The 27,868-nt window shown below is 40.7% G+C and overlaps 1 protein-coding gene and 1 long non-coding RNA gene across 11 annotated transcripts; one reads left to right on the forward strand and one right to left on the reverse strand.

The window, feature by feature from the left end:
* Positions 1-1,396: 1,396 nt before the first annotated feature.
* tpd52l2b (tpd52 like 2b) lies at positions 1,397-27,792 on the forward strand. Of its 10 annotated transcripts, none has more exons than XM_051071461.1 (10): positions 1,397-1,632; positions 4,734-4,891; positions 6,107-6,255; positions 9,012-9,071; positions 14,664-14,711; positions 19,200-19,301; positions 21,268-21,294; positions 22,217-22,261; positions 23,038-23,086; positions 23,722-27,792. In XM_051071461.1, the coding sequence occupies exons 1-10, from the start codon at positions 1,614-1,616 to the stop codon at positions 23,806-23,808; spliced, it is 744 nt and encodes a 247-aa protein (XP_050927418.1). In that variant the 5' UTR covers positions 1,397-1,613; the 3' UTR covers positions 23,809-27,792. The 10 variants fall into 10 exon arrangements, with proteins under 10 accessions (XP_050927418.1, XP_050927419.1, XP_018538375.1 ...); XM_051071462.1 differs by having other exon boundaries at positions 22,220-22,261; XM_018682859.2 differs by lacking the exon at positions 9,012-9,071 and having other exon boundaries at positions 1,399-1,632.
* Positions 6,269-14,608, reverse strand: LOC127142592 (uncharacterized). Its single transcript, XR_007813464.1, has 3 exons — positions 11,499-14,608; positions 9,843-10,130; positions 6,269-6,446 (listed from the first exon to the last, which is right to left on the reverse strand). It is a non-coding gene; the product is annotated as an uncharacterized LOC127142592 (long non-coding RNA).
* Positions 27,793-27,868: the final 76 nt, after the last annotated feature.

Genomic DNA, 27,868 nt, shown 5'->3' on the forward strand with positions numbered 1-27,868 from the left:
TGTCTAAGTTCAGTATTCGTCACAGTTCATTCAGTTATTCATTAATTCTCTGCCTGCCTTTGTGCCCTGCAGTAACCCCAGACCCCCCCTGACTCCTCCTCACTCACCTGTTCCTCACTCTCCATTTACCTTCTCGTATATATACCAGTCCACTTCCTGTTGTGCTTTGGCAGGTTTTTGCACATTTCTTTACCCTTTTATTTTCGCCTGGTTCTCCTGCCTGCTCCCTTACTCCATGTCCTGTTTATCCTCACCTGCTTTTGTTTGCCAAGTGTAAATAAAGGTTAACTGTTTTGAACTCTGAGTCGTGGAATCGAGTCCATCCAACTCTGAGCCTCGACTGTAACTGATGGAAAACCTGTGGCAAGGTTTTATTTCCAGTATTAGTCTGACAATTCATTTAGAATGGATTAATTATTCAGGGTATTATGTTTTACACAAGATTAGGAAATAATGACACTGTGATGTACAGTGGGGGTTTAGTAGGGGCCCAGGGGCCCCTCAGGAGTTTAGCTCTGGCTACAGGGACATTTACTCTCATGCTCACAGGTTGATTTAAAAACAACAACAACAACAACATAGTGTAAGACAGAAATCACGCCTCTACAAAAATCCAACAAACCAAAACATCTGGACGACACCTGTCTCCATGACGTCACTTCACCACGCCGGAAGAGGCGTTCACAGAATACTTGCGTCCGTGAGCAGGAGAGGAACACAACTTCCTGTTTGGAGGACGCGCCTTCAAAATAAAAGCACAAAAACTACATCGAGTTGAATTGTTCAGGTCACATAAAGTCAAATGTTGAAATATGCAGTATAATTTATGGGAAAGGTTGAGGTTTTTACTACCAGATTAAAAGTTCAACATATGCTGACTTCGATATACAATACTGTCAGTTTAATATTTATGTAGGAAGTTAATTCAAGTCAACTTTTATTTTTATAGTGCTGAATCACAGCAAAAGTTATCTCAGGACACTTTACATATGGAGTGTACTCTTTACATTGTTATATTAACAAAGAGAGACCCAACTATAGAACACCATTTCCCCTTTTTCTTATCCACCATTATAACTCAAACATTTCTAGAATTATATTCCAGTTTAGGTGATTGATATCCAGTATTGAAATGCTTCCCAAAGGGGTTTTAAGTGATTACAAGAGCCTCAATATCAAAATCACAAAATGTAGTCCACAATTGTTTTATCAATGTTGAATCTTTGTCTCAGACACTCGTTAAATGGATAGATGTATTTTATCATGTTTTTAAAAAGGTTTCTTTAGCTTCCGGTGAAGTAGGTAGAGGTAATTTTGCTCTAATTTGTGGTTTTATTGATGATAGAGCAGTTCTTAGTCATATCCTGTCCAGAGTAAACCTTTATTTTGAAACTCCTCACCGGACGTGCCTAGCTGGCTTGTTGGGCTGTTCTGGGCTCAGTCTGTTCCCGTCGACGACTTTCTCTGAGTGGGAGCAGTCACTAAAAACCAGGGAGATCTCTGCACAGCGAGTGGAAAGCACACTTTACCAGTCTGCTCTCCACATTTTACACGAGTCGAGTTTAACTTTTAATTAAATAAAACAGGAGTTCCAGCTCTGTCAAATCGACGCCATGGACCCCGCCAGCCAAGGTAACGTTAATTGTTAGCTTAGCGCGTGTAGCTTAGCTTAGATAACGAAATAACGCAAACAGTTGTGACAAATCAAACCGCCGTCAAACGGCCAACACGTTTGTCTCTCTGCTGCTCTGTCGGCGTGTTTCTGTGGAAGTTTGATGTTGTTTATTGGTAATAATGAGTCGTAATAATCGGGCAGCTGCGGGGACAGGACGGGCCCGCTGGTAAATGACAGGGACAGCAGCAGCAGCAGCAAGTGAAGAGAAAAGCAGGGAGAGGATCGTGTTGCTAATTTTACCAACTTCACAGCACAGTTTCATTTGATATAACTGACATTAATTGAGACAAGGAGTGAACAGTATCACCTTTTGTTTGGCTTCCAAACCCGTCAACTCTCGTGAGGACATCTCAGTTGCTTGTAAACAAAAAAAGAGAAAATGTCAGCAGTTTGTTTTGGTTTTATTTACCTGTATATATATTTGTCACTTGTCAATCTTAATCATACTTTATTGGCTAACAGCAGCCAGATTTGCTGACTAACTGAGCACTGGTGACAGCCTGGTTGCTAGCACACTGGCTGCTGCTTTATCATTGTCACTATTGACAGAGCTATTCTCCCACCTCCAGCTCTTCAACAGAAAGTTCCGTCTGAGAGATCATATCTAGGCGGTTAAAGAGGAAGAAACTTCACCAAACAGATAATGATTCTTCTGCTTTGTCATCACATAACCATGCCTGGCCTTGTGTGCCTTTTTAGCCAAATTGACTGTCTGTTGTGTTGAGATATTTTGCACTAAAGGCAGTTAACAGAAATCATTTTAGATGGGAGTAATAGAGCTAGATTAGTGGTGGGTTTTGAGGTTTAAACCTTTTATCACAGTGCATGTTATTGTATACTTTGGTCTTGAAATACATGATGATTGTGATATAGAGGATTTAAGTAGGATAGCATATGAAAATGTATAAACTGCAGCCTCCAAAATAACCACACACTCCTCCTTAAAATTATTAACAAAAGCTGAACATTATATCCTTCATGAAGGTAGGATTTATTGCAGAACTATTGTATGAGACCACATTAGTTTTAGCTAGGTGTTATGTGGTAACTGAGTGTACGTCTCCAGGGCATTATGGCTGCAAACTCCCTTTGGGGGCGAGTGGGTGTCCTAATGAGCCCTTCCAGGGCTGCTTCCTGCAGTTTGGTGTAGTGAGTGGCCATGATAGATATGTCGTGTTGTATCAGGCTCCCTCTGCCTGAGAATGAGTGGTTTTAGGAAGTGATTAAGGTTGCCTACATTTGTCTGTCTTGATGTATGACAAACTGGAGTAAACTAGGGCATGTCTGTCTGAATAAGTCCTGCTCCGACTGTTTCCTAAATGATGCTGTTAAAACCTGAGAATAGGACTTTAAACTGAGTCGGGGACTTTTCCTGACTTATTCATTCTCACATGACACTGCTGTCGGTCTTTGTTAAAGTCAGACTTCACTGTTAAAGAATGATATTAACAGGTGTTCGTCATGGGCCTTGTGTTGATGTTTATTTAGTTTTCCTGGTGAATAATTAGCCAAACACATTTAAAAGAAAAGAACACTTGAAAATAATCAGTGATTGAGACTATTTTTCCACATCCATATCAGCATGAAAATGGACCAGAATGCAATGCAGCAGGGGTGTGGTTGTTATCACATGCATGCCTGAGTGTTTACAGACTGGTTAGACAGCTACCTAATAGGTCAAACAAACTAAAGTGAAACAAAACGTTACTTCTGTGCTGAAAGCCAAGACAGCAAAGGGCTTGGACTTAACAGGGTGTTGTTACAAGGAATTCTGGGAAGTGTAGGAAATGACTATTAAGGAGAACTGGCAACACAATGTTCAAAAGAATATCTGAGAATGTTTCCTACAAGTCTGTGGAATAAGTCACGTTAAGTTTTGTTGTCAGTTCTCTCATATGAGCCGTGTTCTCTAATTTTAACTCCCCTGCTGTTACTTCTGTGGGCTGGTCTGAATCATTCTTGACTGAATCAATATACCTTGAGGGTGGAGCTGTCATATCTCCTGCCAGCTCGAATACGGATGTTGTTGCTGAGACTCAAACACACAGGATTACCAGCGTCACCTGCAGATAATGATAATCTTGGTCTTTTGCAACACACATCATGTGTTTCTCCCACTGTTGACTGTTGTCTTGTGTTGTCTTACACGTTGTGTAAGCCGGTGTGCAGTCAGTCGTGTAGACATGGCTACTGCACAGTCAGGGATTCATGCTGAATTCAGAGTTGCATTCAGATCTTAAAGTGAAGTGAAATAATTCTGCTCCACGTTGCCTGTTCACTGGTAGAAGTTGGAGTGTTTGTAAGCAATACAAGGTGTGAGTTTATTGCTCATAATAGCTTCGCCCACTGAATAAATACTGTTTGATTGTTGGACTATAACGGCATATGGTCTAATTTTACCTGGCCTTTCAGGCAGTGGGTCCAGTTTTGTTTTTTCCTTTTCTCCCTTGTCGTGTCCTGATGTCCTCCATGCCAGCTCTGGCTGTGCCAAGCTCCAGCAGCTGCCAAAATGATGCAGGTGTCCTCAGGTGAATGACACAGGATATCCTGACAGTGGCAGATTTCAGACTGTTGTTCAGACTGGCATTTTTGTGCTGTCAGCTACCTCTGGATAAGATTGGATCTAGATGTGTTTTTTGTTCTTTTTTTAAACAGTAGTTTCATCCTGTTTGTGTTCAGTTAATGTCTCTTTTCAGAAAGTGAAAGTTGTAATTGTTCTCAGGCAAAGTGATCTTAAGTTACTCTCCCAGAGTGCAGCTCAACTCTTCGCTCCGTTAATTGTCCCTTTCTCTTCCTGTCGGATATATCTCCTGCTGGCAACACTAGTCGCTTCCTGGCCTCGGTTTCTGTGTGTGTGTGCGTGTCACTGAAATAGATACTGAGAGGGATCATCTTGGCTTTTAACACGTCAGCCAGTCTAAGTGTGTATTTGTTTGCCCCTCTGTTGCCTCTCTATTTCACTCCTCCAATAATGTCTCCCATTCTTCATCTCGTCCTCCTTCCCTTCCCTCGCCTCTCTCCTCCTTTTTGTTGCTCTCCCACTCTGTCATCATCCCAGATATCAACCTGAACTCTCCTAACAAGGGCCTCGGTGTGGATCATTCAGACAGCCTGTCCGACGTGCCGGTGGAGGGAGCGGTGGGGAACTCGGCCAACCCTCTTCCACCTGGCCTGACAGAGGAAGAGGCTGAGGAGCTCCGCATTGAGCTCACCAAGGTAAGGCCCGGGTGATTCCAGAATCACCAGGTGTTTACACGTAACTGTAGGCTAGAAAAGTTGTGTGTTGTTTGGAGGTGGTAGGAAAGCACCTCCACAGTCAGATCATGTCCACGTCAATGTACGTCCACTAAAGTGCTTGTTTTTACCACTGACGGACTCAGATGTGTCTGACAACAAGACAGAAAAGATTCCTACACAGATAGAGCTTTTTATTATGGAGTAAGATCCTTTTGTTTAACCAGAAACATCACTATACATCACCACCAGACTCCATAACAGTAATTTTACTGTGCAGAACACAGGAGCTGCTGGAATATTGCTGCCTTTATCAGTCAGTTAGTTAGTGTGACTTTGAGTGGTGGAAAAAGTATTCAGATCCTTTACATCAGTAAAAGTGCCACACAACAACACAAAGAAACAAACAGATCAAGGCAGTAGCTCCTGTGTTCTGCTTGATAAAATAGCAGTTCTTGTCAGTGGAGGCTGGTAGTGATATATAGCAGTTTTTCCACTTTACAGATTAAGTTATATCTTAAGTGTCTTATCAGTAGATCAAGTTTAAGTCTTCATCTCTAGTGACTTTTTAATTCCAGCTCAAGACCCACTTTTTCATCATTTAACTGTATTTTAAATTTCTCTGTAAAGCGCCTCCATCAACATCTGTTGTTCTGAAATGTGCTTTATAAATACATTTGTCCTGACTCCCTGGAGTGGGTAATGTGGATGATTTGTAACATTTTATAGAGGAGGCCCTTGTCATCATTTCACATACCATAATAGGAAAAGCACATCTGTTATTAATAACAATAACAATGGCTGCATTCAGCAGATTGGTTGAGTTTTGTTGGCCTCTCATTGCTGTGCAGGAATTCAAAATGATTTCAACATAGCAACCACTTCTGTGGCATCCTGACAATATGAGGCTGGAGTTGATCATAGAAGGAGATGTTATGAAAACGAAATAAGCACAAAAAACAAAGAAGAAGCTTTTTTATTTAGAGGAGTAGGAATGAAGACATTTGCAAACATGGCTCAGAGTAGAGAGGATGATTTGAATTTGATCCTGCAGTGGATGATCGTGAGTATCTGAATATTTTACTGGAATGTAAATATTCCCACTTTTGGAAATCTAGAGAAGAGAAGAGCAGAAGCACTCGGAGTGAAGACGAAACTCTAGACTGAACTCTTCCTGGTCGGTCTGTTGTGTTTCAGGTGGAGGAGGAGATCAACACTCTGCGTCAGGTTTTGTCAGCCAAAGAGAGACACGCCACAGAGCTGAAGAGGAAACTTGGCCTCAGTCCGCTCAACGAACTCAGGCAGAACCTCACCAAGAGCTGGCAAGATGTACAGACCTCCAACGCGTACGTATTGATCTGATTGATTTTGTTGTTCCTGGAAAGGTGCTTGATTTTTCTAGGCAAGTCTAAAAAGTTGAAAGACGATCTTTACATCAAGGTTTGGTTCTGAATATTCGGTGATAGCAGATAGCATGCGTCGTTTTTGGCTTCGCTCATGTTTCAGCAGCTTTTTCAACGAATGTTCTCTCTTTGGCCTGTGAAAGAATAAACAAGGATAGTAGATTCAGTCATGGGAGGAAGCTGAGTCAGATTAGACTTGTAGAAATAACAACCCTCGGCACAAAAGTTTTTATAACCAAATTTTCCCTCCAGATGACTTTGACCACAGTACAGTGAGATGGCTCCTGAATCCGTGTTCCCTGCAGTCATTCTCTGATCTCAACAGAGTTATCAGAAAGAGCCAGTCACAAAATGACTCATACTGTGGTGATGCACCCAGGCTCTGGAAGTCTTTAGATTATTTTGTGCAGGGCTTTACATTATGCAGGATGATGGCACACCTATCAGACAGATGAACCAGAGGTGACCTCACGTTTTCAGATGTAATGAGCCACCTTGTTTTTAAAGATGCTGCGGTCATGACCGTTAATCAGGCTCGTCACAGTTGGTGAACAGATATTTATCTGTGGTTTTTTGTTCTTATGATAACACCTTCTCCAAACACTGCAGCTTCTCTGTTTGAAATTAAATTTAATGCTTTAACATAATCAGAATTTGACAGATAATTCAGGCACTAAAGTGGTAAGATATGATGACATGTTGTTAATTTAACAGCTGTAGTTATTAACCTCTGCAGGAGGTGTTCACACGGGGAATTATGATTTTGAAGAATCTTAATGAGCACTCAGAAGACTTCTTGGTGAAATGATACGCCCGAAACTCTTTGAGATTTCTGGGATAAAAGAGATAATTAATGATGAGTCTGTCCACAGAGATCAATAAAATACCTCCATAACCTTTTATTTTAGCAATCTCGACAATTTCCAGTTGCCTCATTTAGGAAATAAGTACGCAATTAAACATGTTTTATATTTCATTTGGTGGTTTTTCAAAGTATTCAATGGGTCCTTTTTAGAGTTTTACAGTTTTTATTAGTACTTTATTGACTATAAAGCCTGACGTCATTAGGTTATCAGCACTCAGCAGGTCTATCAGACTTTCCTCTCATATTATCTAAGAAAACAGGATGTGACCAGACTTCTTAGAGTCATTACTGTCCACATTACCAGCATGGTAGGAGGGGTGATTCATCAGTGTCCTAAGGTAGAAGGAGACGAGTTTAACAGCTCGCATTACATACATGTGCAGTTCAAATCTGTGAGCGATTATGCAGAAAATTTGTTAAAAATGTTTGTGGTTTTTCTGTTTTGGGTAATTGAAACAATCAAGTCAGCTCTGTCTGAGAAAATGCAGTCATCCATTGAATCCGGGTTTGACCAATCATCAAACACCTGCCCTGTTCACCTGGTTTGACCCCTCAGACTACTACCTCTTCCCCAAGATGAAGAGGGAGCTCAGAGGTCGCCATTTTGACAGTGATGACGATGCCATCACTGCTGTGACAATTTTCTCAGACGGTGCTGACTTGCATTTTTCACTTACTCAAAACAGAATACCACAAAAGTTATTAACGTCAAACCTCCTGCCATAATCGCTCACAGAGTTGAACCAACAGATGCATATTTACAGCGCTCTTTACCCTGTCAGACATTAACTGAGCTGATTGAAAACTGAGTTTTATTAGAACATTAATTGGCATGTGAAAGCTCCAGTTCATCACCATTTTATCACCAGGAAATTCCTGTTCTTGTCATGTTCATGCATTTCTAAGATGTGTGGATGCTTTTGTTGCTGGAGGCATTGTTCCAGCAAGTCCGACAAACAAAAGGGAGAATTTTCATGCTTCAATCTCTGAGATCTGAGATTGCTCCATTTAGAGCAGCAGTGTGCGGCATCCTTGATGAATCACCCCTAAAGGAAAATTCTGGTACATTTCAACCTGGCGTATTTCCCATAAATGTGAATCATTTCAAGCATTTGTTTCTGAGTCTGACTGAAAGTAAACACAGATTGTATCCTCTGGGAACAGCCATTATGCTATGCATTATTCAGGGCAACGTGCTGGATGATCTTAGCCCGGAACCTGCATATTCATCCACACGTGATTGGTTTGTTTACATGTGAGAGGCTAACTCTCACTGCAGTTACACTCTCTGTTGAGGAAACTGAGGAGTACTTTTGAGGAAAATACAAAGGCAGATTGTGCAGTGGACTATTATGAAGAGGAGTAACTGTGGTGGTTGATCGGTTTGCACGAGTCTTGTTTCCATATCTGGGGGGGGGGTGAAAGCAAAGTTATCATGACTCATAGAGCCACATTTATGGGAAATACACCAGGCTGAAATGTAACAGGATGATCCTTTAAAGGTGAAGCATTGAATTTGCAGTTTCCAGTTAGTGATGAACAGGGCTGCTCACTTGTACAACGCTGTGACTGAAGCACAACTTGACTCTTCGCGCTGGATTAAACAACCTGATTTTCCTCACAGTGACTTTGATGAATGTGTACATGAATCCTTAACAGTCTTCACTAATGAGAGAAAGAGGAAAAAGTGTTTCTAATGGCAAACACATAATTCAAAGTAACCTTACACAGAGGCTCTTGGGGATTTTCTAACCCTGGCCTCCTCTCCGAGCCAGCCTGCTTTGAGTTCCTGTCGAACCTCTACAGCATAACACCCTCGTGTCTCTGTTTCTAGCTATGTGAAAACCACTGAGAAACTGGGAGAGTGGAATGAGAGAGTTACCAGTTCGGATCTGTGAGTCCTTGCACTGTTTGCTGCTCGTTCACTGGTGTCTGTCTGGGCTTCTGCAGTGTTTGCTCTCTCACGCTCTGACTTTTACTCGCTCTCGATCCCCTTCTCTGTTCTCACCTTCTAACCATATTTGAGAACTCTTAACATTTCAACAGTTGGTGTTTAACTTTGTGTCTGGTTGGAGGACAGGTATCAGTAACCTGTTTTATTCTTTCGGCTCATGTTGAACACTTATCGATATGGGATTGATCTTCTCAATGCAAAACTTAAATAACCATGACCTTATTTTCCCATCTTTTTGAGTGTAAATGATTGATCGGGACAAAAGTAGGAATCCTCTCCATAATGCTGACACACACACAGTGACAATCTGAGACTGTCAGAGGCAAAAACAAACACTTGTGGACGTATTTTGACATGAGCAATTGTCAAGTGCTGTTGCTTTCTCCACACTGAGCCAATGCTGAAAATTTTTGTTTCTATCAATCATTTACTCCGAAAAACATCAGAATATAAGGACCAGGCTAAATCATACCAGAGTTATCCTTTCAGGAGTAAGACCAGTGTTAGCTCAGTTTAGCAGTAGCAAGTGTATTTTACTCTGTTGAGGAGCTTTTCTTTGATTGATACTGGACCAGTTTTCCTGTTGTATGTGTGGCTAGACTTGTAGCACTGAAGTGGGATTTGGTTGTCTGTCTCAGTCCTAACCACGGCTCCCTAAGTTACATAACTGACTCACTTGAATCTGTTTTTGTCCTGTGGCCTACGACTCACCTTTTAGGTGTTGGCTGATCAGATTTTTTCCTAAGGTGGTGCTACAGATTCAGAGGTTTTGGAGGGTAGTTTGGAAGCATGACAGGATTTCTTCAAAGGACAGAAGCAGTTTTTCACATCAGTTTTCTGTCTCTACCTCCAACCAATCAGTATCATCAGTTCATTACTTCCTCTCCCAGAGATCAGGTGTCTTCTCGTCCTCTCGTTCGCTTCCTCTTCAAATCAACATTCTTTCATATTTTTAGCTTTTTCAGATGCTTCCTCCCTCCCCCGTAGTCAAGCTGAAAACTGCAAGGAAAAGGCGTAGATTTAAAATTGAATGCTTTATTGTATTATAATCAGGCCACCCAATGGATACTTAGCTCATCTGGCAGCTGGGCAGCACCAGCCGTTAAGAAATACTGTTTGATTCTGTTGTGTTTGTGCACAAACTGACCATTTACATGTAGAAAATGTGACTCCATTAAGCCACACAGTGGTAATGTTTGCTGTGCACACTACGTAATGATTTCAGCCTGAGGGGTGATTAGCTAAATACAATCAGTTGGCACATAATGGAAAAACAGAAATGATGTAATGACATAATAACCAGCTGATGCCTGATCTGGCCAGTAAAGGAGGCAGCGACTTGCACCCATTAGTAATTACCCGTGTTCATGGATGGATTATGATACAGTGGGCCCCTGGGTACAGACATTTAAACCCCTCCTCCCTCACTCACAATGCTCATTGTTTTGTTTCTTCATTTTGCAGGTTAGCCATAACTCTAAATTTAGGAATTACAGGTATTTAGGAGTAGAGATTTTCTGCTATCGAGCATATTTCAGTTTCTTTACATCCAGGCTTTTACTGTACTTTAGGTGTATGCTGTACAGCTGTTTAAAGTGGAGAAATCCACAATAAAGCTAATAAAATAATTCCTGATCTGGACAATCCTAGTTTTAATCTGAGCTCTTTATAAAGTGTCCATGCCCAGTTGGCCTGTTCAGTAATCCATCCATGGACATTTTAATGAGGGAACACAGTCGACTGATTGTTTTTTCTGTTGTGCATCCATATTAGTGTTAGGCCTTTTTATATTAAGTGAGATCACAATAAAACTGTGCACCAAGTCAACAAAATGAATGCGCTTCACAACCAGAGGCAGACTCCTGACTGGGTACTGGTTTTGCCATGTGTGTGTCTGGGCTTTTTGAGATTTTAAGATGGTTTTGCACTGCAGCTGGAATCTGTAGTCGGCAAGAAAAACCTTAAATCAGTGAGTTTTCTGCCTGTTTCTGCTGCTGCCATGAGGTCTGAAGCTAATGGAATTTTCCATGTGGCTGCTCCTGAAATGAACTGGATTGGCAAGCTAGCAGATAGTTAGCCTAACCTGACAGGGTGACGCCACTGACACTGTTCTCGACTTTTACTCACGTATTTTCACAAACAGCAGCAGGTGCACCGGTTTGTAGTAGTTGTTTTACTTTCACAGACAGAAATAGACACACGCTCGCACATTTCTCACACTGCTGGTCTTCAGTTCACCCACACTGCCAGAATAATTGTCAATTATTACACATGTCCGCCTAGAAATGTGGAAGCAAGCTGGCTCGTTCTCACACACACACTCAATGCCGTGCACAGTGCAGGAAAGTGTGTGTTTGTATCGCTCACCCACACGCACACGTGTGCACCCTGATCGTGCCTGGCAACCAGACGGGCGGCTCAGACTTGCTGCTGCAGGAACAAGTGGGAGGACAGGAAAGGAATGTGATAGAGGGAGAGAGAGATGGAAGAGGAAGAGGAAGAGAGAGAGAGACGGTGTTTTGCTAAGTCACATGACACGTGATGTCCAGAGAGAGAGGAGAGAGAGGGAGGGGTGGGGTTATGAGGTGCACACCAAGCCAAACTGATCTAAACAAAGAAATAAATGGGTTATGAATTATGAATACACTGGAAGCACAAAGACTCAGAGTTGGTTGCCATGAAAACTGGAGTGGGATGAGACGCAGTCAGCTGTTGAACTCAATTTTCAGTTCAGTGTAGTGTGCTTTTATTAGCATGACAGTAAAAATCAAACCGCTTTCTTTTGCCAAAGCATCTGAAAAAACATTCAGGATTTCAGAGAGTGAATCCCACCACCTTCCTCCAACAGTTCCAGATGTAAATGAGACAAAAACCCTGTTTCTGTTCAGATTATTGTGTTGAACAGTGAAGTGCTGTATGGACAGACGGTGTACTGTGGCTAAGCTGGTGTGTATTCAGTCTCTGTGTTGTACAGTAAGCAGCATTGTGCTGATGTAAGTCAGGATATAGAGACTGGTCTGTGTCTGGTAGCTGAGCCGTCTACAATGAGAGCCATCTCCTGCGTCTTTTGACCCAGGAAAGTTGATGTAATGATGCTGGACCTGGCTCAAAAATGTAGTTCTGCTATCTGCAAGGTGATCTTTTGTTTTATTATTTGACATCTTCAGTAATTGCCTGGTGTTTTTGCTCATTATTTATCAGTCAAAACTGTGAACTGTACTTTTTCTTGGCTTTTGCACTGATGAATTTGACTTTCTGTAGGTGACACTTTCTCTATTTTTTTTCCAAACTAACTTGTTGCTGCTCCTCTGTAAAATCCAACTAACACTAACACTTCAGAGTTCAACTTCTTTGTGCAATTTTGACCGTGCATTAGTTGCTCTGATTGATATTTTATTTATTACTTGCCCAATTTTAAACCAAAACTCAGGGTTTAATAGAGAGTGAATGTGACTGTGTCTGTCAGCCGATAGAAACAACAACAACTCCAAACTGCTGGAGTCTACAGTCACTCTGCACATCACATCCTTAATCGGTGCGAGGCAGTCGAGTTGGACTGGGCTGTATCTGTACACTTACTTGATTATTGGATGTTTACCTCAGCAAAGACCAAAGTTTATATTGATCTGTAAAGAATTAGAGCCCAGCTGATACGAGCTTGTTGAGGCTGATACCAGTATTGACATTTGAGAGATTAAATCAATCTATTTTCATGTTGCCATGTAACATAATCAGACTATTATTAGATTTATTAAATAAGATTTTCTTTTGGCATGACAGAGCGACTGTCCTTCAGCAGAAATCTTCATAATAAATATATCTGACAGATATATTTAAGCTGCTTACTCTGCTTGTTGTGTTGAGTGAGACGTTCACAATGTCTGGGATTTGGAGTCTTATGACCACCAGTGTTCAAACACTCAGGGATCAAGGCCTCTGCCAGAGGAATGTAAAGTTAGATCTCCCGTCATTCTTGTATTATTTCCTTATCAGCTCTGCCTTTGTTTTACAGAGCGGTCAGCACAAACACACTTCCTCTCTCTTTCTAGATCCTGTACAGGCAGGACTGCGTGTGTGTGTGTGTGTGTGTGTGAGAGAGAGAGAGAGTGTGTGTTGTTTAAGCTTTGTTGCTAATCATGAGAAGTCTGTGCTATCTGGTGTTTGATCTATTAACCTGTGTGGTGTTTGAGAGTCACTGTGGGACTGTTTTCCACACTAAAGCATCAACCTTCAGCTTTGCCATGTCTCTTTTCCCTCACAGCTTCCTGTAGAGTTTAGCTGGATTGGTAGAGTGCTCTTTTATCACACTGAAGTAAACACACAGTTGTGGTATTTCGGCATGAAGACCTGCAAGGAAGTCAGTGCATGTCATCAGTAAATGTTGCTTGGGATAAGCAGAAAGGTCAATTCCATTACTTAGTATTTACCTTACCTTTACCTTATCCTCTCTAAAAGTTCTATCAATCCTTGATACCCTTTTTATCTTCACAGCATATCCATAATATATATTATTATTAATTAATATTTATTAATATATATTGATATTGTTGTTTACCATAAGAAAATGTGATGTTGGCAAGTTTTAGCTGACAAAACCCTTGAGTCTGAGTAGCATAATCTAGATTAAAAAAAAAACTGTGCTTACTGACTTACACTTGCCTCTAGATGTGGACTGGCTGAATCTATATTAGGTTTAGTTTTGTGACGGTATATGTCCAATGGTGCGTTGGAAATGTTGGTGTTTAGAGCATCCAAATTAATAAACTAATACACTGCTACTACTCTAAATTCTTCAGATACGGTTACACAAGGGACCAGAAATGTGGATGGGTGTATTTAATTGTATTGATTTTGTGTGGGTCACATTCAGTACAAAATATCACTGTCCTTTTAATGTTTAAATTCATTTTCTTTGTCTTGCACAGGTTTGTTACATGGGTCTGTAAAGCCTGATAAAAATATCAGATGAATCAAAATGGCCTGAAAAATATGGGAAAGACAAAATGTTTGATTGCATTATTCCTACAGGAATAATTGATTGATACAGATAGGGTTATTAATGTTCGCCTTGTCATCTGTGTATTCATTTTCTGTCAGCTTTTGGCACTTTAAGGGCTTTGGAGGCCAGTGATAACTGTAGTAATGAATACTGATAAATACTGTTATATTTTCCAGAGAAGTTAGCCAAATAAAAGGCATGTTTGTGGATGTCTTTTGGTCCCCTTCATTTCATACTAGCACCAGTCTGCTGCTCACAGTCTAGAAAGTTGTAATAGTTACTTTTCATCCTGAGTATTTAGGAAATATGTGAAGTTTCATCCTTGTTTCCTGTCCTATGATTTTACATTGTGTTGTGTTCTGTTGTTAACACTGCATGCCTACCAAAACCTTCACATTCAGTCAGGAAAATAAACACCAGGAGACAGTATGGTAGTCTGAAAAGAAAAATATGTCGGAATTGTGACTCTACTGTACTGTATTGTGAGTGTGTGTCTCTTCCCTTGTGTCATTATCCTGCTGTTGTGTCTTCAGATATCTGTCTGCCTCAGCCACTTTGGAAGACATTACCCACTCTGAAGCGTGAGTTGACCCCTTTCTCTTTTGTGTTTGTTTTGTTTTTTGTAGATGCAGCTAAGGTTTCTTTAAGTTTGGTTTTCATTTTGGGGAGTTTTTCCACTGTCCATGCTTTTTCCTCTGTTTTTTCTTTTGCTTCTGTGATGTGAGCGTTTTGCAGTAGATTGTTAAGTTGTGTTAGAGGCTGAGTTCAGCCAAACATGCTTTTAAAGACAAGTCAGCTTAATATTATGGCTATCAAGAGAAGAGAGGTAGGAGCAGCTGACAGATGCATTACAACTGCACTGCAACTATTTCAACTGGCAACAAGTAGTTTTAGTCAATCTCATAGATAAAGGTAGAAAAGGAAAATTACAACAAGAACTTTATTGTTTTCTAACATGTTATAAATAAAATTGTTAACCAGAAACAAAAATACTTGATGGTTGCTACATGTTTACAAACTTTAAAAACTTTAAAATCAAAATGAGTAAATTAATAAGAGCAGCAAAGACAAGTAGTGGAATAAGATTCATATTTTTCATTTTGCGTGACAAAATCACACATTTGTCTGCAGTTAGTCAATGTCAGAGACACAGGCCTCTCTTATTGTCTCAGATGGGTGTTTGTCTAACCTTAACTGATCTTTTAATACTCATCACTCATACCTCTTTTCCACCCAGTTCTTGAGCAGGTTCCGTTCAGAATTCTTGTAACTGTGTTTCCACCAGTTTTTTCCCTACGATTTCTCACATGCCCTCTTCAGTTGTGGCCTTCTCTATCCTCCCTTTCCAGGCTGTAGAATATGGCACACCCACTGTAGAATATGGCACTCCTCAGTTTTCAAGTGCAAACTTGAAAAACTGAGGAAACAGCTTTTTTTTCAGTTCCTAATCAATTTCAAAATGCTCAGAACAGGTTGAACGTATGTGTGCAAACTGCAACTGAACCCGTTCCATGTAGGTGATAAAGAGGCGTCCGTACAAGTCATCTGGCACCAATGCAGGATTAGCACATCTAAGAACATCGTTTTTAGTTTTTATGTTTTGGGTGTGTTAGAATACAGTTTATAGTAATAAAAGAAACTAGAATTACAAATAGATTGAAATGTAGTTGGTAAAAACTCAACAAGAATAATCAAGAACAGTCTGGATCCTCAATATTTTGAATGAGCACTGATAAAATTACAAAATGTATAAACTCCAGCAGGTGTTAGTGACAGTTGTGCATAAGGTCAGCCATGTTGATGAACACAGTTGTGTGTGTTGGTACTCAGCCACACCAGCTTATCTCCAGAACTGTATTTGCTCAGGCTCTGTGAACCATCTGCCGCTGAGACTCGATGTGTGTTTGAGTGGCCCAGCTGATCACGATGTTGGCTTTTACCCAAGGTGTGTGTGTGTGTGTGTGTGTGTGTGTGTGTGTGTGTGTGTGTGTGTGTGTGTGTGTGTGTGTGTGTGTGCATATACAAGCAGCCAGTGTGGATATGTTTATAGGTTACTTTTGGCAGTCTGGATGTATTTGAGTGGGCGTTAATGTGTTTGTATTTCTTTGTGTCTGTATTTGTACACATATTAGCAGGTGTACCATGACCACACCTGTTGACCTTGCTAATCCCGGTTGCCTCGGTGAATCTGTGTTGATGGGTCAACTTTACAGCTGAAGAAATGGTTCAGTGTGAGGTGTGATCAAAACGTTCCAAGACTGCACCTTTATCAAGCAAAAACTGGACCTGATTTAAATTTGGCCCCATCCCTTCACAGTAGTCACCTTGTGCAGTGATATACGGCTCCTAGCCCTCCTGCCATGTGGAAGTCTCATACTACAAGCATGTCAAGCACCATCTGTGAATGGTGCTGGTTCTCCTCCATTGTGTCAAAACTGTGACCTTCAGCTTGAATTATCTCATTTTGGGAAGAGGAAGAAGTCACTGGGAGCCAAATCCAGCAAGTATTTTCAAGTCATTTGTGCTGAAAGTCCTCACTCAGGTGCCTCAGAACGGTTCAGTAGACCGGTCCGAGTCTGGGCTACAGGTTCTTGGTGCACAACCCTGCAAATGTTGAGTCTTGGAAACTACAGGACCTTCCTCTGTGAAGACTAGACCCAACTCTCTTGACATGAAGGTTGGGTCATCCCAGGCATGTTGACTCGGTGCTGCTCCTGCTTCATGGTGAAATTACAGACTCATGGAGGTTATAGCTCGCCCCTGCTGCATGCATATTACTGTCCCATGCTCCATTCCTTCACAACAGGAAGAGTCTCAGAACTTTTTGATTGTAACTCTTAATTTAACTCTTAACTCTTGATTTGAGAAGATTGATACCACGCTGATGTCTGTGCACTCAGTATAAATGTGGATTTGGGAGGCATTTAGCCCATCTTAGCATAGTTTGGAGAGTGGTAATGTAGCTGTTTTGACCTGTTTTTGTTCTAATTTTCAAACAAAGCAAATAACTGTATTCCCCAGAAAAAACAGCTATGGTTGTTGTTGTAAAGACATTTTACCTGTAGGATTACTTTACTTGTACCCACCACACCATGACTAAGCATCGTCATCTGCAGATCAGATTTACAGCTGGTGTCAAGTTATTTTTTATGGTGACTGGAACCTTGCCTTTTTTGGCTGCTTGGAAGAAGCTTCAGCCCTTAAAATATTTGTAGTTTTTGGTATGAAATGTTTGTAGACCGCAGACAACAGGAATGTCCTAAAACCAAAGAGTTCCATGGGAACTCAATATCACTGGTACGTTGAATTTTAGCTTGAATGAAAACAAACAACAACACACAAAACTTATTTCCTGCCTTGATCATAACCTGAGGAAAATCACCTGAAGTAGACGGTTTTAAATGTTCACCATCTTGAACAGTAGAAGGGGTGAAAGCCAAGATACCAAGTGTAACAAATATCCTTCCTCCCTTAAACAGATCATTAATTTTTATCCAGTATATCTAAATTTGAGATCTGAATACCTTCATGGGGAGTTTCTGGGTTTTCTCCTCAGAAGTATTTGACAGCTGTCCACTCAAATGTTTATGATCTACCACACCCAGCAAATGCACTTGCTGTGGGTGCATGTTGTTTAAGGTGCAGTGAAATGCGATCAGGGAGTTTAGTTTGAGTAACAGATTAATGTGTATTGTGTGTGTGTAAGGCTTATCAGGTACCAAAACACTGCACGGTGTAGAAATAAAAATAGAAATACTCACAGACAGGATTTTACATTTCTACAAAGCTGTGACGTGATGTGTCGCGATGAGCATGAGTGGCAAAGCAGCAGCTGTGTTTGAGAAAGTGACTCCCTGAGAGTGTGTGCCGCCATCTCTGCCTCCTTCTCCATAATAGTTGTGTTTTCTTCCAGATTTAGGTTGTGGCCATTTTGACCTGCTGTGAACACTTACGCCTTTAAACGTGTGCCGACAACACTTCGTATAATCCACTTTGTTACATCACACTCTGTATCTTGGGACTAAATGATGTCCAACAGCTCTACCTGCCTCTCCGTCTTGTTCTGCAGTTGTTGTTACTCGAAGTGAGCATTGAGTCAAAGGGATGTTTCAGAATAGATAATAGATAATTTCATTGTTTGAGACATTGTGATCGTTGCATTTTCAAAACGTGTGTCAGAAATATTGTTTGTATTGTGATATTTGATATGTAACCACACCCTAAAAGATGGCTTTGGCAGCTTGTGTGTTTTTGATTTTCCCATCATGCTCTCTCTTCCATTGCACTGAAATAAACAGCAGATACTAACCATCCAAAGCCCTTGGCTGCAGTGGGACATGCTGAATCATACCCACCATTAATACTGAGAGGTTTTTCTGTGCTTCTATACTCAAGGGTGTTTCAGAAGAAAAATGCTGAAATTAACTAACTGTCCTTAGAAACGGTGGATGATGGAAGAAGGGATCTTTTTTCTGTTTGTTTTGTAAATGAATGTCACACAAATGGTGATACATTTAGAAGAAGTATTTACAAAGCAAACAGAACAGGGAAACAGGAGCACTTCTTGGTCTAATTTTCTGTAAAGTGAGTGTACTTCTGTGTGAGTACTAACCTATGGGGTGGTGGATACTGTGCCTCTTCGACTGTGTGATGCAGCAGTAGCTTAAATCACTGTTAGCTTTTGTCCTCTGTGTTTGCTGTGCTCAAATGGTTTGGTCTAATTTACCACTCTGTCTTCTTTTCTCTACCCCTCCTATCCATCTACCCTGTTTTTCTTCATTCTTTCACTCCCATCTATCTTGTTTTTTGTTTGTTTGTTGCCTGTCGTCTTTTCTTTCATCCATCCATCTTCATCCCTTCCTCTTTCTCCCTGCCCCTCCTGTCCCGTCCTCCTTCATTTCCTCTCTTTTTTTCGCTGTCCCACATCTTCTTTTCATTCCACTCCAACCCATCTGTCCTCCTCTCTTCTTTTCTCCATTGTTCTCTTTCCATTCTCCTGCTCCCACCATACCCCCTCTCTCTCTCTCTCTCCATCCATCCCTCCCCCTCTTTCTCTCTCCTCTCTGCAGATACAAGAAGACTCAGGAGACTCTTTCCCAGGCGGGACAGAAAACCAGTGCAGCTCTCACCACAGTGGGCACGGCCATCAGCAGGAAACTGGGCGACATGAGGTACGATGCAGCAGAGCCAAAATGGCTGACACTCTGGCTAGGCTACAAGAACAAATGAGCTGAGTGGACAGTGATGAAACAGAATGATCCCAAACTGGAATATCCACACAGTTCCATGTTTATTCTGGGACAAACATGTAAACATACTCATACTCATTTCTGAAACCTGGATAAATCCAGTTTATTTTCATTTATAATATGATCAAAACCAGGACAGGACTAACTGGGATTGTAGTCTGCTTGTACTGGAACCTTAGTCTGAATAATTGATCACTGCAACACTGTCCACTGCTCATTTTTTCCTGTAGCTGCCTCTCATTTGTCTCTAACCTTAACTAGTAAGTAGTGCTGTAGATGAACTATAGAACTGACACTAGCAGACCACAGTGTTAAAATTACATCTGTTTATTTATTTAACAACTTTATAGTATAGAACGATCATTATCCTAACTTCTTAAGGAGTGGTTCATCATGATTTAAGAATTGTTCCTCCTTTAGAGACGTATATCTTTTAGTGTTATGTGTTGGATATAAAACAGTTGCATGCATTTCTTGCAAATGTTGTACATCTTGTTTTTTGAATAGTTGAACCATCCCTGTAATGTAGACTAGATGTCTTCACGGGTCCAAAATTTTGGACTTGATGCCAAACGGATCTGTGGAAATCCAACCTTAACTAGACATGCAAAATTAAATCTCCAAAAAAGAGACCTGATTCCAAAGGAACCCAAAAGAAAGAGATTAGTACACTCCCCCAACATTTTAAAATATATAAATTGACAAAACAACAGTTCATCAAGTGCGATTGTTGGTTGAGGGAGGAAACATTTACTGCAGATTTAGAACAACAAATAAACTCAGTGAAGATGTATTAACCACTAACTCCTTCACATCTAACTTCTCGTCTCTGGTGGCGCCTTGTTGACTTGCACAACTGTCTGTGATTGTGTTAATGTTTCCATTTACCCGCCCACGCTGATATTTGCTCTTCATGCAAGGTTTTGTGTGTGTGTGTGTGTGTGTGTGTGAGGAAAGAATACTTAGCTGTCTGAGTGTGTATAACTGTCGATCACTGGCCTCTCATATATCCCACTAAAACAATATTTCATCAGTTTTGACCTGGTTTCCTCTTCATGCGCCTGCTGTGTCCATCCCTGCATGTTGCACGTTTTCCTGCACGTTCTACTCTGATATGATTGTAGTTCTTGCCATGTATGTCCGCATTTTGCTCTTAGATAGAATTTCAGTGCAGGTAGTGATGCTAAAACCTGTGCACTCTGAGTAATTTATCAAAAGAAAAGCATTAATTACACCCATAACTTAAGTGGAGCTGAGGAGAGAACACATGATACTGGAGCTGTACATTTATGTGAGCGATCAGCTTGAGTTATCAAAATTTAGACCAAGTGTGGCAGATAAGCTGACTGCCATGATGGGAATTGTGGTGAAGAAAATTACATACTGTGTGTTTAAAGGGATCTGTACTTAGAATTACTGCTCTCAAATATTGACCTTTATTTACATCTGGCACAGAGGCTTTTTATTTAATTATATTGGAGACAGGCCTTTATTTTTAATTCATTTTTAACTCAACACTTCGTCCAGAATTTTAATATCAAAAGTCTTGTAGCCTTCCTTTTATAGGTAGGCTTTTAATGTGAAAAAACGTGTTTCATGTAATCATGAGGCAACATTACAGGTATGAAGATAAGAAAACATGAAAATCAGGCTGTTACTTAACTTTCCATCAGTCCCTGCTCGACAAACACGTCCCTGCTCTGTTGTCTAAACCTGCGTTTTCCCTTGTTCCTGATTTCTCTGCTGATAAACATTGCTATATCTCCTTGTTGTGTTGTTCTTTGTCGACTGTTTTGGTTTGATTTTTGTGTCCTGATGCTGCCGCTGCTGCCGCCTCACACTCTCTCTCCTCTTTGTTTTTTAATCGCTGCCTTGGTTTTACCTGCAGAGCTCTACCTTTCTCTAATTCCTTTAGGTAAGACTAACATGTCCACACAGTAGGTCATGTGACCTGGAATTTGTTGTACAGAAAGATAAACATTTGTGACTCATCATAGAGGTTAAGCTCTGCCATTTCTGATTCTGTTGATAGTTTTCTATTGGACTGAAACCTTGCATCTATTATTTTCTATTACTTTATCCCCTTAAATTGCCTTAATGTGTTTCTCTCCCAGCACATAGATGTTTAGCATGTTATACTTGTTTTTCTAACGTATCCAAGTAGCATTTTAAAATAATCATGATGTCATTATTGATTATTATATTAATGTTAAGTGTGATTGTGGTAACTCTTCATTTTACAGTTAGAACTCTGGTACACGGTAGAGGAAAACCAGAAACAGAGTCTGATAGTTTTATGTGACCCTGTTCGTACCTGGAATTAGCAGGCGTCTCAGGTTGATCCGATCACAAGTGGAGCGCTCTCAGTTCAAGTGTGAACGTACCCAAGATGCACTGAGATCCAGTCGCTGAGATCACATTCGGAGGTGGTCTGTGCTGCATGTGGCCACTTTCTCTCAGCAGCATGTGCGCATTTATTTCCTTTGCTTCTGCGTGAGCAAGAATATGTACTGTGCTCAGAGTTCTCTACTTGTGATTGGATCACACGGGACATGTTAATGTCAGGTATGAACAGGGCCATAGATGCATTCTCTAAGCAGCTGTCGATGTCTGCATCGTTCACTAACAGGATAATAACTGGAAGGTGTGTTTTACTGGTTAAACTGAGAGAAATGAAGTGATGTGTTAAGGGCTGACTAATAATCATAAGAAGCACTTTTAACTGTATGACTTGCAGCATATTGTGTGTGTGTGTGTGTGTGTGTGTGTGTGTTTGCCACTGCTTGCTTGCGTTATAACACTTGCACCTCTCTGTCTCCTCTTTAACGCTTTCAAAGTAGCAACTATTCCATTCGCCACTCGATAAGTATGCCGGCCATGAGGTAAAGTAACACACCAATCTGCTCACTGTACTCTTAATCACTACTGCTTCAGTTTAACACACATATTTTCCTTTACCTTGAAGTACTGTGCAGCTGTGCTGCTGCTGTTTTTAATCTGTTTGTCTGTGCTTGTTCATGATGCTGCTTCTTTTTTATATCGAGTAAAGGTTAAATAAAACACTTGATAGTTGGCACAACTTCCTCACATTGTGGGGAAATAAAGTTTTTATATTTTTCTTTTTTTAAATAAAATATGTTTCATAGCTGAAGCTGATTAATGACTCTATAGATCACTGCTAATTAATCCGGTTACAACTTTCTCATGCACATGCAGCTGTTAAAAGAGAACCCTGAGATGCTGTAAATATTTATCAGCTGGTGACCGCATGAAAAATAATTTTTGTTTGCTTGTGATGTACTGAACATGTTGAGTCTTGTAATGCTGCTAATATTTTAGATTTAGCAGGGAACAGGGAGCATGTTGTATCAATATTAGACAGGGAACATGATTGGGACAGTAGTAGTATGGCTGTAGTGGAGTGTAAACCTATTAAACATTAATTACCCATTTTAGAAGCAGATACATACATTTGATGGCAAGTCTTACACAAAATATAATAATAATAATAATAATAATCTTTATGGTTTTATCCTTCTAGTTTTCATTACATTTCATAACCTCCCTTTATAATTATCATGGTATCATTGCATGTAATGTTTACATGCAGTATTACATGTTTTTTGTGTGAGTGTAACTTTGTGTCTCTGTGCTGCAGGAACTCTGCAACCTTCAAGTCTTTTGAGGATAAAATGGGGAACCTGAAGGTGAGCAGACACAGTCAGTCGTGTTCATCCGTGATGTGACTGATCCACGTTAATCACAGTTTAATGTCATTATTAAACTCAGTGTATAGGTATATTCATCCAGTCATAACCGACTGCTGATTATGTTTTTAACACCACAGCAGTCCAAAGCACAGATTTTTGACTGGTATTGTTAAGTTTAGAAGAAAATAAACATAATATTGTGTGGCACAAATATGTTTTTTTGTTATTTATGTTGTAACGTCACAAGTTAACAAAAGAAGCTTTCTGCTAAGTTAGCATCTTTGTTTGATTTGGATTCAGGGTTTTTATTTCCCTTTATTTTCCTTGATAACCTACCAGGCACAAAGTACCTCCCTCTCCTTGGATCACAGTGTTCTTACTTTTCTTTGAACGTTGTATTTTTTCTTGCTTCCATCTTAGTGAAAACAAGTTTTCCAATAATGGAGACAAGGATTTAAAGTGTAGTCTGAGTGGTGTTTTATCTGGACTGTAAACATTGACAGGAAACAGAAACTGTGATGAGTCAGTGTATTAACGCTGGCGATCAATAACACTCTGCTCTGTTTCCTCTCTCTTGTCATCCTCCTTCCTCTCCCTCCCTCCCTCTCTCCCTCTCTATCTCTCCTCTGCAGTATAAGGTTGTTGGCACCAGAGGGAACGGGGAGGCCGTCAGCTCCCCCACCGACACCACCCCCACTCAGGAGAACCCGCCTTTCTGAACGCACCTCACCTGCTCCTCTTCCTCCTCCTCGCTGCCACCTTCCTCACGACCTGAGACTGTACTGTTATCACCTCACATCGCAGAGTCAGCCCTGACCTTTGACCCTCCACCTCACCGACTTGCCTCCACTCACTTGCCCTACCCCCCCACCCCACCCCCAAGTTCTGTAAACGCCAACAGGGCGGAGGTGAAGGACTCGTGGGTTTGAGGTGCTGCTGGTCCTACGGCCTCCACTCCTCTGCCTCGCTGTTGAAGAAAATGTTTTGTTGATGTCTAAACCTACATCATTTACAGACCTTGCTTTTTGTTACATCACTGCTGCCTGCCTCCACCTCCTCCCTGGTCACATCCTCACCCCCTTTTGTTGGTCCAAATAAGTCGCGACACAAGGCTCCTGCACTCGTCAGATGCCTTTTTTTGAACAGTGTTTCAGCAAATCTCCTGACTACAGGCTGAAAGGCATTATAAGATGTCAGGTTCTTAAACTAAACTACATCTTTGATTTATCATCCCTTAATGAGGCTGCGGTGATACATCAGAAATTTAACCTGCAGTTGTATTTTTTATTCCAACTCAGTTTAGGAACCAGAATATCTGCAGACTGAGCAGGGGGGAGGATTTTATGGGCGTAAGCACGATAGTTTATATGCTACTTAAACCTGCTATTTCTGTCCTCTTTGTTTCTGACTGCTCTCACCTCCACACTGTGAGCACCTGCCAGTGTCACCACAGTACCCCCACCTTTCTGTCCAGTTTGCTTCACAGCTCTGCGGCTCACTCACAGGTTAGAGGTTAGTGGTTTGACTGGGGGAGGGGTTGATGGAAGTGGGGGGGGCGGCTACGATCCAGCAACCCTCTTAGACCTACTACTGCTACATGCATGTGCATATCTCATCTCAGTTGTAACATACCAACCATGCAAAGACGACCGAGGTCTCGTGTAACACCTTATTAACACCCCAGATGTAAAAACAGAAAAAAACCTTAAACCATTTTGTATTATAAACTATTTTACACTGCTTTGCATAATGTTTTTACATAACTTTTATCAATATGTATAAATATATATGAATAAATATATCGTCACTGATGCTGCCAAACGGTAGTAATCAGGTTGGGAGGTTAGAAAAAAAAAAGCAGGGGGAGGCTAAACAAACTTTAAATGTGGAAAACAAAGAAACACTATGGGTCAGTTTCACAGACGTGAGTTACCTTCTGTCTGGAGTTCTTTCTGTTTAAAAGTACATTTGTGGTCTAATAACCTGTTACTGTGTTTGTGAAACTGACTCATTCAGGAGGAGGAACATAATCGAACTGGTTTCATGTGATAAAACTGGAGGTGCGTTTGATCTCAGATGCAGCATGTTAACATTTGCAAGTCAAAGCTAGAAAAACCGAGCGCTTCTCAAGGGTTGAAAGTGTGTTTGAAGCCACTTTGACTGTGTTTGTCTTTTCACCCTGGTTTGACTGCTGTTCCCTTCCTTTTGTTGACACACAGAACTCAATGTGAGACAATGCTTTGCTGTGTACACTACCTGGTGAATGTCAACGCTTCTCTATCGGCCTTACTCACTTTAAATAGTTCACCTGTTATTATAATTTAGCTGGTAGAACAGAGATAGTCTATTTTCTTTTCCTTGTTTTTGTTATCTTCCTGATTTGATTTTTATTTTTTTTAAGTTGTACAGACTGGTTTTGATTAAAGGACGGGAGGGGAGTTAGCGTTAAGATGTTTAGAGTCCGACGGGCCACAGAATGTGTCATGAAAGAAAACATCTCGCTGCCATAGCAGAAGCTTTGCAACAACCCCCTTAATGCACACATGAGCACACAAAAGCACTCCTGTTAACACACACTAAATGCCCTGATCGCACACACACGCTGCATGAGGCCAAACTAACACAAAATCATTGTTGCTCTTATCATTGTTCACATATATCACTTCCACACACACACACACACACACTGTGATAGGACAGTAGCTCTTGCTGAGACCACAAGGCCTCAGAAACAGTGACCGTAAACCTGAGAGCACAGAGTTGTGCTGCACCGTCACTTTTCTCTTGATCGTGGGAAATAAAGAAAGTTGTATTCTGCACTAAGTTTGCTGATACAAGGGCAACGTTGCCTCTACTGGTAAAATATCCCAACACAGCTGATTGCCACAAAATGTTGCCCTGCGCCATGACTGTAGGATTTGTGTTGCCAAAATTCAGTGCGCCGTCTCAAAATGTCATGGGTGGACAGGTGCTTTATTGAGTCAGGAGTAGAAACTGGGGTAATTATGAGTTGTTGCATTTGTAAACATTTTGGATCATTGAATGATTTTAGCCAAAACTTCTCAGGAAGTGTGTAACTTGCTCGTAAACCAGCAGAAGAGCAGTAGGTTTAAACCGTTCAAGGATAACTTCCAGTACTTTTTAACCTTATTTTCCCATGTTTTTGGGTGTAAATGATTAATGGGGAAGAGGCAGTGCAGTGTTGATCAAGAGCAGTGTACCTGGGAAACTGTCCACGTCACTGTACGTCCACTAAAGTGCTTGTTTTTGCCACCGACAGGCTCAGATTGTTATAAGTGTCTGAGAACATTATGGAGAGGATTCCTCCTGTCAGTGGCAGAAAACAAGCACTTTAGGGGACGTACATTGACGTGGACAGTTGCCCAGCTCCATGCAACAGTTACAGGTACACCGTTCTTGATCAGTACTGTGATACTATCAATCATTTACACCCCAAAAAACCTCTGAAAATCAGGTCCGGGTTTAAAAATACTGCAGTTATCTTTTGAGTTCGGACAGAACAGTCAGACAGCAATTAAATGATAATACAGTTTGTAAACCTGAGCCAAAGGTGTTTATTGAATGGCAACATTGCCTGATTCTAGGTGTTTGACAATTGGACTCATTCAAATTTACTTTTTAGACATGTTGCTCTGGATTATTGATCATGCGTTGATGATACTTGTGCCACATCTGACTCGAAGCGTTGGTCAGTCTTGAGTTGCTGTTGAGGTGGATTGTTTTTTTTTGGGTTGGTGGAGATGTCTGAAAATTGCCTCAAATGTTGCCAAAGCCTTTTTTTCTTTTTTCTTTTTTTTTTACCCATTACAGCCAGAGAATATTTCCCCCAGATGTTGCTCTTGTATCTTGGCTCATGTGTTTGGATCAGGGAGATTTAAACTTGCTTGTAAACCAGTAAAACAGAAATAGCTCTACAATGAACAAACATGAAATGAAAATACACAGCTTAAAAAAAAACTTCCCATCAAACTGTTGCCAGTGTATCATAACTTAAGTGTATTTTCTTGTTTGTTGAATGTGTTTGTGTTGATCATTTTGGTAGTTAATATATTCCTGTTAGGTGATTTATGTTTTTCTTTTTGGCTTTTCTTTTTCTATTTGGAAGAGGTGGACTTAGGAGAAAATTTATTATTTGTACAATTAATTTGCCATCAGTTTAAAGCAAGTTGCCAATATTTGAATATCTGTTACAGAGTCTCTCTCTGCCTCTAAATCTCATGGAGTCTCTGAACTTTCTGCTTCGCTGAACGAAAACGCAGATGCACACCACACGAAATGTCAATCTCAAGTCGTTAAATTTAGCGTTTACTCCTAAAATCATATTTGATTTTAAGACAAATTTGCTGTATTAAAGGACTTGGAAGATTAAGATTTCTGGCAGTGAAGCTGTCTCCTGTTTAAAGCTGCAGTTTTGGGGACACTGAGAGATGAAAAAAAAAAAAAGGGTGGTGTACTTTTGTTTCTGGGTGCTGATGGGAAGTGCAGCACATGACGAGTTCGGCTCCGAGCCAGCGCAGAGGCTGGAGGACAGTAGAGTACTTATAGCTTTATTTAGGTCCAGGGCCTAGCTGACGTAGATTATTAAAAGGGATCAGACTTGGAAGATCACGGTGAATGAATTAAAAACAGTTTTTGGTTTTGTTGTATATGTTTGGATATCAATAAAGCATTCCTTTAAATGATGAAGGTGTTTGTGGTCAATATTTGAAATTTGATTTTAGCTCATTAAACACGACTCTAATACAAGAACCTGAAACT

This window comes from Lates calcarifer, linkage group LG6, assembly GCF_001640805.2.
Source record: "Lates calcarifer isolate ASB-BC8 linkage group LG6, TLL_Latcal_v3, whole genome shotgun sequence".
Lineage (NCBI taxonomy): Eukaryota > Metazoa > Chordata > Actinopteri > Centropomidae > Lates > Lates calcarifer.